Source organism: Coloeus monedula, assembly GCF_965178545.1.
Source record: "Coloeus monedula genome assembly, chromosome: 14".
Lineage (NCBI taxonomy): Eukaryota > Metazoa > Chordata > Aves > Passeriformes > Corvidae > Coloeus > Coloeus monedula.
The window spans coordinates 2,685,966-2,703,285 of NC_138794.1; the positions used below are offsets into that span (position 1 = coordinate 2,685,966).

A 17,320-nucleotide genomic window follows, 5' to 3' on the forward strand; every position below is an offset into this window, starting at 1 on the left:
TTTCAGACCTTATTTAGGCCTCTTTTCTTTTCCTACAGCATTTCTCTAAAGTGCCAAACTGCACAAGCTGTCACGAAAAAAATTATAAAAACTACTCAGTCATTATTCGTGAACCTCTCAAGGGAAACTGGAAGTGCGAATGTGCCTGTCCTTACAGCTGCTCTTAGGTAGCTGTTTCCCACAATTTTTTGCAGGTTTTATGCTCATATAGGACAGATCTCTTTCTAAATCTAACAGTTTACTTCAGAAAAGTTTTAATTTTTACAGAGATTTCAACAGCTCTGTTACAAATATGTAGCAAATAAACTTACATGTGTCAAAACACTTGCACTGGCCACTTTGAGCACCTCTGTTTAAGATGCATTTTCATTAGCATTTTGCAGCTGACCTACATAAAAGAATTGTTTTACTTGGAAGTGCCTTTGTCAGTTTATCCTTTCATTAGGTTACATCTATGTTTTAAAAGAGGTTTCTCGTCTTTGTTAGAACTGACCGTCAAGACAGTTTTAGATCACTTACAAAAACAAGAGAGAAAAAAAGTCACAGACTTGACTGAGGCATCATGCATACTGATATTTGTCTCTGTGGCAACTTTAACAAAAATTCTCAGCTTACCAGCCCAACAAGAAAAAATGCTATGAATGGATGATTCACAAGGAAACATTTGTTTTCACTGTAACAAATGAGAGGATTTCAGGTAGTGGTGCTTTCTTATGTCAAAATATATTACAGCCCAGAGAAGAAGGAATAATTTTCTCCATAAACAGCTAAGTAGGCATTGTTAGGTAAATTCTCAGCTGCATTTACTCATTCTCCATGTCACGTCCAACTCCGGGAGCCACCATTTCAAAGGCACCTCTTCTCTGGAAAGTTCCAAGACAAATTAGTTGTGCCCAGCTTTTTTATTTTCTACAAGTTTTGGCTGAAATTAGAAAAATGGACCTGGTACAGTGGTACTAAAAGGTGAAGAACAGCTTGAAGACACTCATTCTGAAGGCCTGGAACACTGCAGAGCACAGATCTGGCAGTATAGGCCATTTAGGGAAGTTACAGCTTTCAACTGTCTGCACTGTGTATACAGAAGTCATATCTGTATGACCTGCATGTAGCACCCCATAATGAAACAAACATAGACATATCTCTGGGTAGGTAACTTTTTCAAAGCCTCTCCTCCACTCTTCATTTCTTAAGACACTACCAGACAGACTGCAAGTACCATGTGCAGGCAAAGGCAGTGCAAGGTCCAGCCCAGCTGCAGTGAAAGCTGAACCCAATTTCTTGCAGAGCAAACAGGAGCCAGAGGCTGCCAGCACAACTGGCAGCAGCAGTCAGGTTCAACAACAAAGCTGTTTCCAGTACCAGAAGAATGATCTAGTGACTTTCCTGTGAGTCCTTTCAATGTCCTACATGCAAAAACCAAACCTTACAGATTAGAACAATACAGCTATTTCATTCAAATGTTTTTATGATAATATAGACTCCACAATTCGTGATTAAATTTGTATGCATCTCCACTGCTACAACTAAAATCAGAACAAAGCAAAGTCCAAACAATACTTCACTGCACATCTAAAGGTCAGTGTCCTTAGCAGCCAATCAAGAAGGCATGGAAATATAAAAAGGTCTGCCAAATAGTTGAATGAAAACTTTAGATTTGTTTGACTGAAATCAAAACTCAATTTGGAACAAAATGTAAATGTTCAGCTTCATGTACAAAAGCTGGAGCCCTAACATCTCACAAGAAACCTAAGCCATATGTACTTAATCATTTATGGATCTTGATTAAGCTTATAAGCATATATCTGAAGAAACATTTTAAAACTTGCTATGTGATATTTTAAGACACACAAAGCATAGAGCAAGCAACACAGGACCAGTTATGGGGGGTATCTGCAAGGACCAGAACAATGGATAAAAGCCTTCCTATACACAAGATCCCTAAAAATGCTTTTTGGCATCAAATAACAGACTGAGCTGAGTCCTGAGTTCTGATCCAGAGATCTGTTGATTGTATTGTGAAGTATTACAAACCACCTTAAATCACACACAATCATTCTGTAGAGGCTGACTTTTCCACCATAAAGCTGCAACTTAAATTTTAAAAATTTTAAAACTCATCCAGTTATCTCAACCTCTTTTATAAAAAAGATAATCCAAAAAAAAGTTTATTCTGAAACTGTAAGACATCAAGAGTGACAACATACATTGAAATTATTTTAAAGTCAGTAAAACATCACTCTGTGATTGAATATATTGATCTTCAGCCTGAAGCCATTTTTCATAACTTTTCAGGGGGAAAAACATGTGCAAGAGTCCTTATTGCAGGCCTTCAAGTTTAGCCATCTTTCAGTTTTCTGCTATAGCACTGTACACGCATTCATGTTACATGGCTGCATAAAGTACATGCCTATGTCAACAGATGTGTTTCTTGGAAGAAAGCTGCAGAAATCAAGTTTATTCAAATGTTTGCCAGCTACCATATGCTGCAATACTACTTTAAATGCAACATAAGGCTTTGGGAACATACTTTTACTCCTATCTACACTTTGTTATTTACTTTCCATTTAGACTAAATACCAGAGACGGGGCACACTAAGGGGTGCAGTGTCCTCTTTGTAAAAACATTCTACCCGTTGTAGTATTTAGAAAGAAAAAAAATATACAGAGCCCTACATTACTCCTGACCACTTTCAGCAGCTGCACTTTCATAGAGAGGCTCTGGGAAAGATATTTTTACATATGGCATTAATTCCGGGAACTTTTAATAATGGCCAAATATAATTAAAAATTATGCAAAAATTCCTGCCATGAAGAGAGCAGTACAGAAACGACTCTGTTTGAAGAAAAAGCAATCGTTTGCTCATATTCTGAGTCCATAAAAAACCAAAACACACGTGGTACATTTTTAATATTTGAACTACATCAGGCCCAATTCTGCTCCTATGTGAAGCAAGTGGCAAAATGCCAGAATGCAGCAGGATTGAGCCCCTAATGTTGTCGCAAGCATTCAAATAAACAAACAGGGCTGTAACACATTCTAAGCTTCCACTGTGTTCCTCTAAATGAATCCAGACAGAAAAAGAAAAGCACATTTAATTGCGTTTCTGCAATACAAGGATAACAACAATGTACAATCTTCTATATAGAACTCACCCTCTTACAGTATTATCACCCAAACGTCCAAAGAGAAACAGTTTTGAAGAGTCAAGAAAGCCTTTGTGCACAAATCTGGAGGCAACTCTACCAAATCTGATAGGGCTGCTTGATCTCCCTGAGCTCCTAACATCAATTTTTCCTCTAGACTTTCATAAAGTGCAGGATACAGGGATGTTTTCACATGACCCAAACGTGGGCATCTCCCATAGCCAGCTAAATCCCCTAGGCTCTTTTACAGACAATAGAAAGAGCTGTCGATGTTCTGAATCATCCTCAGGGGAACATAAGCTAAGTCTCTGTTTTCAGTCTCTTCAGCAACTCTAAAAGAAACTGCAGAATGTGTAACTCACTCAAGTTATTCAGCATTAACATTCAAATAGCATAAAGATGGCATCCAGTTTTGAACCAGTGGGAGGAATTTTGCTTTGCCCACATCTTCATTTTCTGCTATCTGTGATTTCTTTTCATTAATAATATGACTACTGATAAGCTAAAAGCTGAGTGCATCTCTCAGATCTTAACTCTGAAAGCCTGGGCCAAAATCCAGCAAGGCCCTTAAGCACTTGCATAATTCTAGGCATATTGACATCTCGGGTTTGAATTTAAAGGCATGTCAAAGCCCATCACTGGACCACTGCCAGAGAACTCAGCACCTTCCTAAAAGAAATCCCTGAAGTTCAACTTCTAACTGAGACAATGTCTTTGAAATATTTTCCTTCCTGGGCTGTGTATTTTAAATGTCTTAAATGGCTGTAGGAATCATTCCCAACTCTGCTACACTTTTACTGCTGAGTTTATGTCAAGTCCACCTTTTCAAACATTATTCCACAGAAAGGCCAGGTCTGTTGTTTTATGATACAGCTGCATACACTTGACACTATGTCCAGGCAGCTTCTCCCACTCTGGAAAGGAACCAAACACCACACACAACAGCTTAGGAGTTAATGATACCTGTGCACCACTTGCAGCATGACAAAGTTGTCGATCCAGCTCTGGTGAAGCCTGTCTCACCAGTGACATGGTACGCACTCCCAGAACATGAAGAGGAACTCCAGTGATAAAAGTGCATCTCAAAATTCCTTGTGCGCATGTTTGTAGTGCTTTACACAAAGATTAACACTTCTAAGACATACAAAAAAGCAATTTGTGTGCCAAAACTGTCCAAGGCCAGCTGCAACCCTCTCGAAGAACGACTGAATAAATACATAGAAATACTCATGCCACAAATTTGATGGAGTTTGCTGCACTGTGAAAGCAGTGAGTCTAAAGCCCTTCATTGTGCATGTATTTGATGCTACTGACCTACACAGAAGTCTTGTAGATCTTCATTAACAATCACATGGTCAGCATTTACTGAGGTAATATATGGAAAAACTACTTAAAACAGTAGACACAGAACTACACAACTTGTCTCTGTATCTAAGAAACTGGATCTAATTTTGTTCCAACCACCTGCAACATTTTAAGTGTTTTCCCTATCGGATTATTAGAATAACCCCACGTGTTTGGTTGCCTTGACATTGTTTTATTCAAGTCAGTTCTAAGTTACGACATATGTGGCAAAGGCTGGAACATTCTTTGGTGTGTGACATATGTGCCACAAACACTCTTTGATTGTTCCTGTTAGTTGATGTTTGTAGAGAAAAGCACTGGGTGATACACAGCAGTAAATTACTTCCATAACTGTTAGTTTGTGGGATGGCATAACCTAGAAGTCAAACCACAGCCAAACAGATGGAGAATGTGTATGCCACAAAACTGTATCACTTCACATTATGTTTATATCCAGAAATGGTGTTTTCAAAAGAATCTGCTTCTCCTGCTTCCCCCAGAAATGGCATAGTTTAAGAGACTGTTTGTCTTGAGTATTTTCCTTTCCCCCCTGCTTCCATGCACAGAGATGCTTTGGTTTTGTTGTTTTGCTTCCTCCCCTCTTTCTTTTCTTTCTAATAAACACACGATTTTACTCTACGAGGCATGAATCTTGTCAATTTACTGGCTACAATCCATTCACATGTACATCAGAAGCCCACCAGGGAGTGTCAAATCCACAGAACTTTCCAAAGCTAGATTCAACATACGGACCTCTTACTTAGCTGACAGCTGTGTCAAATCATATGCAGCCAGACAACTCCCCAGTGACCACACAGGTGCATGTGCTGAACAAGGCAAGTTATTCTAAGACCAAGATTAGTTTATACTTGAAAAGTTATCTTCAGAAAAAGCTTTTCTCATGGCATAATGCGATTCTGAGACCAAAAACCACCACACCCTTTTTAGAGGAGGGGAACATGTTAGCTCAGCTAGGTAGAGAGGCTGCAGGAAATCTGTGAAAGCAGCCAAATTTCAGAGGTTTTCTGGGAAGATATGACAATCATTTGGCCTCAACATAGCAAGCGAGCATTAACCAGGAATACTACAGCTCATTCATGTCCATTTTCTCTTTTATTGATAACTGTAAAATCAAACACGTTTTAAGTAAAAAACTGCCTATGGACAAAGAATGTAAGTTACAGATTTCCACCTCAGTTGTGCTCAACAGCATGCATGTAATTTCAGGACAGCTTGACTTGGCTCAAATGGCTCTGTGCCACCAGTTTCTCACTCCACCCACCCCCAGGAAGGAGCCCTGAGGGACAGGACTGAAGCTGTTACCAGGATTCCGCCTAGAAACTCGCCCTAATGATGTGGAGTCAAACTGGTCTCGGATCAGGCAACACAGAAGTAGCACTGAACAATCTTCTTCTGAACTTACACTTTACACCTCCTCACCAGACTGAAGGCTCAAAAACTTCACCCATGAAGAACAAGCAGTAATTGCTTGAAATTCCAAGTCCTTGCAGCATTATTCAGCATATTCTCACCTATAAGCATTTATTCTCTTCAAACTTAGGAATTTTAACCTAATTTCCCATTCCTCTTACTCCTCCTCCAGCAGTGAGATCCCATGATTCAGAACAGAGCTACTTTTCAATCTTTGGAAAAAATTCACCACTGGTTTGAACTACTTTTATAACATCTGAGTGGACAACTGGCAAGACTTCACACAGTGCCAACACAGCAATTTTATCTACTGTAGGGAGTGCAGGAAATACCTGCTTCATCCTACCATCTGTTTTAGCACAGAACAAAAAGCTTTGGTCCCCTCAGAGTTGTTGTTCTGTATCACCCACCCATGCTGCCCACATAAAAAAGCCAACCATTACTCTTCCAGGAGCAGCACTGATAGCAGAGATCATCTGACACGCTCATTGACAGAAATTTCATGTGCTAATGAAATCTACATCCTCTGCATGGAAGCCCAAAATTAGATTATTGATGTCTATTCTGTCCCAGCTTCACAGATATGTAACACAACCTATTTTATGAGTAGTATGCATGAATTTCCAACTACACAGACCAATTGCTCAGACAAATGAAAGTATTTTATTTGTCTTTTTATAAAACTCAACAGGATTATACCTAAATATTGTCCACTACACTGCTCACAAATGAAACATTAAATTGGTTTAATAACCCTGAAAAAAATCCACATACCATATAAGGCAGTTGGTATAGCTGTGTTTTCACTTGAAGACTATCACTATGGATATGCAACTAAAAAGCTAAAATCGAAACAATAAATCTGTACAAAAAGGAAAAAAATTGAATAAACTCTGCAAAAGAAAACATAAAGACAGAGGCAAGATGCTACTTATCATGTCTATCAGATTCGAAGATCTTTTTTGATGACTTAGAAGTTTGAGCAAAAGCACACAAAAACTTTCATTTGCCACCTCTTCCACTGGAAGGGTTTCATCACAAAAAAGTAAACAGTTCCATCTGTGTTTCATCCTGGCCTCTATCCTTATGAAGTTCACATATTTCTAAAAATGCTACTTAAAATTTATTTTCCTTCTTGAGACCACCAAAAACAAACACAACCAATTCAGCTATAGAATACAATAGGTAATAGCCCAACAACCCTACTGTGAGAGGTGTTGGAACATTATTATTCCCACTGATTTAGGGCACATACCTCTCTCACACTGGGGTCCAGTGAAGCCATACGTGCAAGCGCATCGGTTCGGAGCTACGCATCTCCCTCCATTCAGACATCCATTTTCACAGACAGCTGTACCAAAGGGAAGGCAAAAGTAATCTTTATTGAGCTATTTGCAGAAAGGCATGAAGGTCACACTTGACCAACTTAGGCAAACTGGTAAAAATGGTAAACATGACAGCACACCAAACTCTTTTCCTAGAATCTACTTAATGACCTTTTACTACTTCCTGGCCTCATTAGTACCATGAACTCATCTTTTCAAGGGAGCGTAACACAAATACAGGAACCACCACAGCTTTTCTGACCTCTCAGAGCCTTTCTCTTTGGGATAGCTAGACAATCCTGTAACTTCAAAATAACATCTCTTTCAAACTTGCAACAAATTCCCTTGGGGTAACACTGATAGAGACTGCACAAAGAAGATGCAGAGGAATATTTCATCTCTAAATCTTCAAAATTGTATTTGTTCCTCCTATAATAATCCAGTATTAAAAGGCTGTTTGCTGATTAATTGCTATTAATTAGGATAGCAAAATGTAATCAATATCTATTCCATGTTAATTCAAGATACTCTTCCCCTGTATGATGATGTCACTGGCTTCAGAGCTCAATTTTTTAATAATAAACTCCAAAAGCAGTTGCTCTCAAAAACAATCAGAAAATACAACATGCACATGAAAAAGGAGATTTTAAACACAATTTGATGCCCATTGAGTAATGTTATTCTTTGTTTCACTTCACATTTACTTCAGTAGATAGAAGATTTCCATTTATCCTCTTTTATCCACTTGGTATTTCACAGTGAAGGCAGAAATAAATTCTTAATCTTTTCACCATGTGATCCTCCTCCAGATTATTAGGGTAAATTCCTAGTCCCACTGAAGTTCATGTAAAGTGTGCCATTGATTTTGACAGAGCACAAAAGGTTTTCATTAAATGAGCTAAACACATTTTCTGTGTCAGACCAATAGTTCACTAGATAGCAACATGACAGCCTCGGTTAAAAGCAGTGTCTACATCCTTATTTGAGTTACTTCACAGCATTCCAGCCAAGAAGAACAAGAGAGCACCAGAGTCAGTTTGGGAGAGATTTCAAGCAGCAGATCCAGGAATGCTTTTGGCTAAGGACTCACTGAGCAAATAAAAAAGTCTGTCGATCAACTCTAATAAGACAGCGTCAAAATTTCTAGAGCATACTAGCTAAGTCTGATGCAAACCCTGAAATGAAAACAAGACTTTGTATTAAAATCCTCATTTTATCTATAAAATGAAAACTGAATCCCATGTAAAATTTACACCTATGACCCACTGCTCTAGTGGGTGAAAAGTCCTGGAGGTCAGTGGGAATTACAGTAGTGTGAGAACTACAGGATCAAGTTATATCCAATTGTTATGAAGTCACATGATGCTTATTTTAATAATCTTGATCAGTAAGAATTCACTCAGCATTCATTTCAAAGTCACATGTTTTTCTGTAAAATTGCACTATACCTGATCAAAAACCAGCTCAACAGCATCTGAAATTTAGTGCTAAAGGGTGTCCACTCCACATATCACAGAAACACTTCACAGTATGTACATTCCTAGGAGTATACTTACGCTGTCCACAGTGTGTTCCTGTATAACCCTTCTGACAGAGGCAATGGTCATCACTGCAGCTACCTCCATTCATGCACCGGATGTTACAGTGTTGGACTTGAAAGGAAAAGAGATTTTCCTCAGTTAAATGGAACCAGTCAGAAACACTTTACTGTTTGCTAAAGGACTATTTTTTTTCAGGGATTGATTCTGTGAAACAAGAAGTATTAGAAGTCAAGAATGCACATTTTAGGACAGATACTTAGAATGGCACTACAGAACACAGTATACAGTTCCTAAGGAATATAGGACATGGTGCAAAGATTTGATGCACTCTCTCATTCAAATGAAGTCAAAGGCATTTCATATGAGCATAAATCCTCAACATTTCTTTCCTAGTTTGCAATTATGAGAAAAAGCCTTCAATAAGGGAAAAGTACTAAACTTCTAGTAGACAGCACCATTAGAAAGGGAGTCTTATCATCTGGGAAGTGGGGGAGGGAAGTACTAAAGGGAAGCATATAAGGAAGCTCCTGAAGACACCTCTGTTCTGCCAACACATGCAACACCAGAAGCTGACCTGGCCAGGCAGGACTTCTTGCATAAAAAGGAGAAATAACAGAGTGACTTTTTTCTGTATGCCGACTGTGGGCTCACCCCTCCAGCAGAGTTTGCTTGGGAGCTGCAGAGCTCACAGACAGCACTTCCCCAGAGCCAACAACCTTTCCCTGCCAAGGGCAGAGACAGGGGAGCAGCAGCACACTCTCCTCAGCTGCAGTTCCACCACTTATAATGGTTAACAGGCAGCTTAAGCCCCATGCCAGTAAAGCATAATATCTCTGCTGCATTTTTCTAGTAATAGGAGCAAATAGATTTCTTAACTAGATGTTGGGAGCAACTAAAAGTATGTCAGGCTCTTCATCAGGCATAGAGAAGTGGGCAGGTCTCCCAAAAAAGTGAAGTTCTTACAGGTCCTGCTGTCCAACACAGCTGTGAACTGGGGCCTGCACTCCAGTAAGCAGCTGGGAAATGGTTTTCCTCTTAACAGGAACCACATGAAAGGCTCCTCCCCAGATAGGATTACAGTCTGATCAGCATTTCAGTAGATTGTGATGGAGTACTGGATACCCACACCATGCTGTCTGAACTGCTCAGGACTGAAAAATGGAAATTGCATGTCCCGTCAGAGCCTGCAGCTAACAGGTGCCATGCCAAACACTGACTTTTTCATCTCACACTAAACCCTCAGGCATCATTTGGATTTTAACAGTTCAGAAATATGTGAATAGATTTTTTTTTTTTTTTTTTCAAGCAGAAGTAATAATTTTAACTGTACTGCCTTCTATAACAATACGAATCCACAAAACCAAAGTAAAACATACAACTGGAAAAAGAAGTTAAAGCAATCTAGCATTTAAAACACTAGTTACCTTAATTCTTCAATTATAAAAGCAAAAACTGTGTATTACATTTCTTATGTGTCTAATAGTTATTATACATCTTTGTTTTGCTTTGGATGTACTTCAGTACTTCAAGCAACAAAAATGTACTAACATTCCTCAATAAAAAGTAAAATTGTCTGCAAATACAGAGTGAATATCTGGTGAAGATTTTTGGACAGTGTCCTAAGTAGGTCAGAAAAAGGTGTATAGTTACTTTAAAATGTGTAGTTCAACTCAGCTTTATACAATCTTAGAAAAACAGAGGGGATTACAAAAAGCATAGGAAATGATATCATCTGTCAAGCAGGGAAGGAACTTTAAAACCACAAACTGATTTCAATTAGAGCAAGCTATGCCAAGAGCTAATTTCCATTCCCACATGAAGACCAAAGCCATTTAAGTAGTTTGAACTACATTTGAGATAAAAAGGTTAACAGTAGCTTAAATGATGATTTTCATATTATTTGTTCATGTATAAATAAAGTATATGTCCTCATTCTGGGATACACACACAAAGTTTCCATAACTTGTCTTACTCCTTCTTAAAAGAACTTTTCCAAGGTAAAATATTTCTTCCTCCATTTTAAACTAAAATCATTCTGGGAGACTGCTGGGACACCCAGTCATCTTTACTTGAATGAGCCCTTTAAGTCAGTGAGCTTTTTCCCCTATTACCAGGCAAGAGAATCAAAGACATACAGTCAGTAAACTAATTACTTATTTTCTGCCCTCTTTTGCGGGAATGTTGAAAAGATTACTTCCAAAGTCATACAGACTATTCTGTAATATTATCCTTCCAAAAGTTTACAGAAACACATTCAAAGGCTGTCTGGAGCTCAGATGATGATTTTAAAAATGCATTTTTGAAAACTAGCATATTAATACAGGTCCAGGTTCTCTTTTCTCAGCTATATCAACAATTCCATTATTGTCAGTGGAGATATTCCGGTAAATGAAACAACCTGTTCCAAGATATCACACAGACAGAGATTCAAAAAAAAAGCACAGGAATTACCATAAGGCTGGTAAATCAATGCATAGAGCTTTGTCTTATCTTGGCACGCACAGGAAATGTTAACATTAATAAATGGTTGCTTTCAATCAATTGTTGTTCTTTTTCACATCCAATCTGTAAATGGTCTGCACTGGAAATGTCTGAAGTCAAAACAGGAATAACTGCAGGAACACAACTTTCTAAACCTGCAAAAGAGCCAGCAAGACCATACATAGCCGCACGGGCTTCGCGTGTGGGCAACAGTCGTGTTTTTTATCAAAGTGCTGCCCTCTTAAGCGTAAGAGTTCCTGACTTCTTAAATAAATACCCAGAAAAACTGAGTAAAGACTTCATCACACCCAGAGCACCACCACAACCGCTCACGAAACGTGCAGGAGCTCACCACGCAGACAGAAGGTAGCACAGGTGCCGTCTCCTCTGCAATCCCAAACTAAGAAACGTGAGGTGTGAGGGTCTGCAGTCCTCAGGTGGGAAAACCAGCGGAGCTGCTGGCCCAGCACCTCAGGCCGAGGGCGCGGCAGGGCAGCCAGCGGGCACCGCAGGAGAGGCCGGCTCTGCCTCTGTGCCACTGCCGAGGAAATGCTCCCAGCCCCGGCCGTGCATGACGCAGGGCTTTGCCTGCCAGGAGCTGTAAACAAGGAATGACGGCCTCATCGCATCCCAGATGCTCAGCGTGCTTTCTCTGTCAAGTGACTGAGTCAGGAGAGAGATGGCAGCTAGCGCCGAGGCGGGACATGGGCCTGCTGCCCTGCGGCCCTGCACAAGGCACAGACAAAACCTGCAATGCCCTCAAAAACTCTGGGAACATTCAAAATTCAAGACCTTACACCACCTCTGACAGTAGCAGAACCTAAGTCTGAGCTCCAGGTTTTACTGCCATTGAGCAGACACCTCCCATAGCACCCAAGGAGTGGGGTCCCGGGGCACGGAGCCAAGGCCCAGGCTCAGCCCCACACCACCGGCAGACACTGAGGAAGACTCCAGGCGGGAAGTCTCTGAGGAGGAGCTCAGTCCTTGGCTGTGCCTCTGACGCTGCTGGCAGAGGAGCAGAGCAGCCCCGCTCTGGATACAGACACTTGTCTCCACAGCTCTCCCCCCGAGCAGCCACCACAGCTCCCACTGCCTCTGTCACAGCTCCATTCCTTCAGGGACAGCCCCGCCAGCCCAAACCATTCTGACTACAGAAGCAAAACCAGGGGCTGAGCTCAGAGACAGACCTGACCCATAACCCTGGGGGCAGCCTGACACCCTCCTCCTCATTTGCCCCCCCTCCCACAGGGGCAGAGCAGCAGCTCTAACATGTGGCAGGATCACAGAGCACGAATGGAGCACAAAGAAGGGCCAGGTTGCAGCACCAACAGACACAGCCACAGCAGCCACAGCCCTGGTGCTGTGGGGACAGCAGTGAAGCCGCTGCCACCAGAGCTGGCAAAGCACAGAGCACAGGACATCTCCCACAGCACGGAGTGTCACACATCTCCACACAGGTGCACCTGCAGCGTCAGAGCACCCACACACCAGAGCCAGCGGCACGGAGGCCTCCACACTTGGCACTCTTATCTCCAAGCCTGCTGTAAGCACACCCAAAAATTCACTAATTACACAGAAATAACCACTACTCAGCCAGCAAGTTTACTGATGTCACTAAAATCGCTGCTGAGAAAACCACCGGTTGATCTTTTCAACCACAAATCAGATTCCTAAAGCTGACTCTTAACCAGAAAAGTCCCAGCAACTGACCTGCAAAAGAATCAAACTTGGAGGCTTTGTTTTGCTCTCAAATCCACATGCTTTCCAATCTGCATTAAATATTTTATTTTGACAGACAACCAGAGTATAAAAGTCACTGTCAATTCAGTTTCTGTCTATGGACTACAAAACCCATACAGCATTTTTCTGCTGTAAAACCCATGCCCACTACTGACTGAGTACTAAAGATGCACATAAAAATATCCAAAGGATACCTCAGACACATCTCATACATCAGAAGCTATACACTGAATTCTGAGAAATCATGGCATTTTCACTCATATTTGCTATTTTTATTTTGCATGTGACAAAGACATATCATTTACATTCAATTTTAAAATTATTTTAATTAGATTTTTTTCATATTTTTTAGAATATATAATTAAAACAAGGTTTCATGAATGCATATTCTGTCAAAACATTGACTGTTACCAAAGGTAGTAGACAGTAACCATTTGATGTCCAACAGTATTTTTTATTTTTACTTTGTTTTCTAATTGCAGATCTAAGTCATTGTGGTCTATTGTGTAAATACATATTCATGGGTTTTGTCTACAGTGCCAACAGAGCAAATGACTTACATAAAGTATGTTCTGTAAGTACTAATGATGTGCTAAATCATAAAAATATTAACAAGAGTGCACAGAAGCAGTGGAGTCTCTTCTCCCTACAACTTAAAAGATGCTTTTGCTTTTAGAATGAGTATGTTTTAATAAATAAAGGGGATGTAAACACATACACAAAATGTATCTTACTGGAGAAACTGAACACAATATAAACCATATATATTTTAAGCCAACTGCTAAGTCTATCTGTAAAGTGTTAATACTTATACTGTATACAGAGAATCAACACTTAAAAGTAGGCAAACCTATGCAGCAATGTGAGGAAAATAATGTCAGCATAGATTAAGCAAATTCATACTTAGGAGAAGTAATGGTCAACAACCAAATTAGCTAAGTCATATAGGCTTTAGAAGCTGCTTGATTAAACACTGTAGTAAAGTCCTGCACCCATTTATCTGTGCTACTCCAATGAAGGCTAAAACCACGGAGATCAATGGTAGAATATTTCAGAAAAAGAGCCACAAGAAGAACTGAAACTTTACTCATACTCTATTTTTCTTTTAAGTCTTGACTCATAAAAGACTTCAGTGTGGCCAAAGAAAAAAATGAGGTAATACTAAGGCCCACTTGTTCCTGCCTTTTACAAAGGTGCCAAAACATGTAACAGATACAAGGATATATCTCTCCTTCTGTGTCCTGAAGGGTACCTGGGAGAAGGTCACACCTTCCATTACTGGCTAACAAGACTAAGGCATAAGCACCTGATAAAACAGTAGCTGCAAACCCAGGCAGGAACACATCACCACAATATTTGTGCAGCATTTTGCACCCTTCCCTCCCTCCAGCACTCGCTGGGAACTCCATAGCTCCAGATCTTCCTCATGCTGTCCTCTCCCTAACAGACATCACAGGAGCATGAGATGGGTTGAACTGCAAAGAACAATATTTACCATTTTAGTACATGCCATTCCATTACATTCTGCAGTTGTTAATGTTTTTCCACTGTTATTGCATAAAAAGGATGCTAAAACCACAAACTGAAATGGTCAGTTATGTGGGGAAATTCTTATCAACCAGGAAAGCAAAAAAAAAAGCAAGGTAAAAAATACAGAAGCAAAGCAGACCACACACTGAGTCTCAAAAGACACTCAGAACTAAAAGGATGACCACTGTGCATAATATTACAGACCTCAGCGGAGTGCATCCCCCCACTGACTTCTGTCAATATGTTGTTCAAACACTTATAGGCATTTGTGGGAACCAGTCTCCCTCAAAATTCCTTCCAGAAACTTCACATTTCATAAGAAATTGACATCTACATTCTAAGAGACAAGCACCATGTTCAAATGAGAATAGAGAGTACTTTACAGTTGGCATCTCAGGTATGAACTGTGCAAAATCCTACTTTATATCAAACACTCAACTCATATTTAGCCATTGAGTTATCTGTTCATTTAATGTATTTAATTTTACTTATTCTTCCCTGGCTCTGGAGAACCTTCCTTGAAAACCTGAAATATAAACAGTTTTAGGAAAAGTCATCTCTTTGAAAAATTTCATTTCCAAAGCACCTTTGTTCTTCTGATGAACAGCTGTTCCACTTAAAAACGTTGTGCAACTCTGTACCTCTACTACCTACGAAAGTGTCACCTGAAGGAAGTCAGGAGTATTAGATTCAGAAGATATGTACCAAGCCTGGCAAGGAAATGCTCTAATGCTTGTAGGCCTAGGTATTAACATACAGCATGCATAGTGTCTGCTTTATAACCCTGGAAAGCTGAAGAAAATTACAAAGCATGTCAAGGTCAGCCAATTGTCAAGAGTCATCTCTCTTATCATTACAACTTTTTTGCTGTACACATGTGCATGTCTATCAGTGAACAGAGATAAGGCATTTTCCAGAAAGCAAGGAAGACTGGAATTAGTGTTACAAAGTGGCAAATGAAAAAAAAGAGTGTCTCCAATAGCCAGTCTCTGAGTCATTCTTTGGTTTCATCATAGGAAGCTACACTTCCCTTCCTGTGGTAAAAGTACGTCTGGTGACTCAGAAGTTATTTGTCTTAAATACTGACTACCAAACCATTTTACATACCTTAGCAGCTTCACAGAATAAAAAGAGCAATATCAGAGACACGGAAGAAATACTTACTTGATTTTGAACCACAGGAGGGGGCTATCTGACCATTTGGGCATGTGCACATGTTTGGTCTAGAGCAAAATCCATCCCCACAGGAATGTCTGCAGATTGCTATTAAGAAAACATAAATGCCTTTAAAATATGTCCCAAAAACCTCAAACACATAAAAAACCACCTGATAGAAAATCCAGTATCATAACATAAACACCCACAAACTCATTGAACTGCGTACAACAGATCCCAAAACAGTTCTTCCTGTTTATCTGCATCTTTATAGGGGGCAGTTAAGACCCAGACCTTCACCATCTGCTATGAAAAGGTCTGGGAACATGCCACAGGCTACACTAGATATGGGGAGATTTCCTTGGAAAAGTGAAACTCTTGTCCATTTTACCAGACTACCCTTGGAGGAAGGATGGCACTGAGGCAGCAGTACAATGCTTCCTTTATTTCTGCACCACACACATGCAAGAGCAGTAATTCCCATCTGACAGCACGCTGCTGCAGGATCTCTGGAAAAAGTCTTATCAGCCTTGGGCCAAGTGCCTTTAGGAGTTATTTCTAGTGTGCTGTTGTACTACATACGAATATGCATACACTACAGTGTATGCATGTATTTATACCCCTCTGTATGTATTTCAGGGATATGGTCCAAAGAAGCGGATAAAATGTACTTGCTGGCCTGATGCTGTTGCCTCCTTCCATTAACTTAAACAGATTAACATATTCCACTCACTCCCAAGAGTTCACACACCCCTTGGAACCCTTTACCACAGACTTAAACAGAACATGTGGATGAGATTAATCTTTTGTTAAATACTGGTATCACATCGCTGTGTTGCAGCCCAAGAAACTCCATATATTAGCTTTGTATATATTTTAAATGGTAAAGAAATCATGCACAGCTGCTATTGAAAACATATAGAAACACATTTCCGTTCTGGTATACAATTAAAAACATCCTGAAACATAAAAGGACAAAGATAAACATGTAACTAGATTAACTTACGGACTATGCATTGGTTTCCACCAGGTAAAGTTTTCCATCCAGGGCAGCAGTAGGCATTGTAACGTGATCCACACACATTTGGTCTGGGGGGGAAAAAAAAAGGATGAATTCTTATTTTTACTCAGAAATAAGTTTTAAAAGTAGAGGTATAAAACAGAAAAAGTAAATCACTGCAATACACATTTCAATAATTACATTTAGAAGTGCTGTATGTTTTCAGCCTGTATTTGTTGGGGTTTTCAGGTAACATACACTTATACAAATTAAAGATTACACTATAAGCACAAAATCAAATTGGTAGCATCTTAACAACAGGAACAGAATGGGCAAACCTTGTCTCACATCACTCCATATCTGAAGAAGTAAACACACAGGTTTTTTGAGCAAAACTCACACTTAAATACAAAATGAGGGATCCCATCCAGCATCATTAATAAGCACAAATTAAATCTAGTGCTCTTTGAGTGGTAATTTTTAAGCTTCCTGTTGCTTTCTCTTCTTTACTCTAAAGCACTATTACTATTCCCTGTTTTGTCCATGAACAAAACTATGTATGTATGAGTGAAATGTGCCAACAAGAACATCAGCCAAATAAATGAGCCAAAATATGTTAATTCTTCATT

The 17,320-nt window shown here is 39.8% G+C and overlaps 1 protein-coding gene across 2 annotated transcripts in view; it reads right to left on the reverse strand.

Annotated features, from left to right (window-relative positions):
- The window catches only part of FBN1 (fibrillin 1), a gene marked incomplete at its 5' end in the record, with an annotated part of 144,034 nt that overhangs the window by 113,173 nt on the left and 13,541 nt on the right, over window positions 1-17,320 (reverse strand). For both annotated transcript variants that reach the window (XM_082290967.1, XM_082290966.1), the window contains 4 exons: window positions 7,175-7,270; window positions 8,801-8,896; window positions 15,701-15,799; window positions 16,698-16,780. In XM_082290967.1, the coding sequence (XP_082147093.1) occupies window positions 7,175-7,270; window positions 8,801-8,896; window positions 15,701-15,799; window positions 16,698-16,780 (374 nt within the window). The remainder of the gene's footprint in view (window positions 1-7,174; window positions 7,271-8,800; window positions 8,897-15,700; window positions 15,800-16,697; window positions 16,781-17,320) is intronic.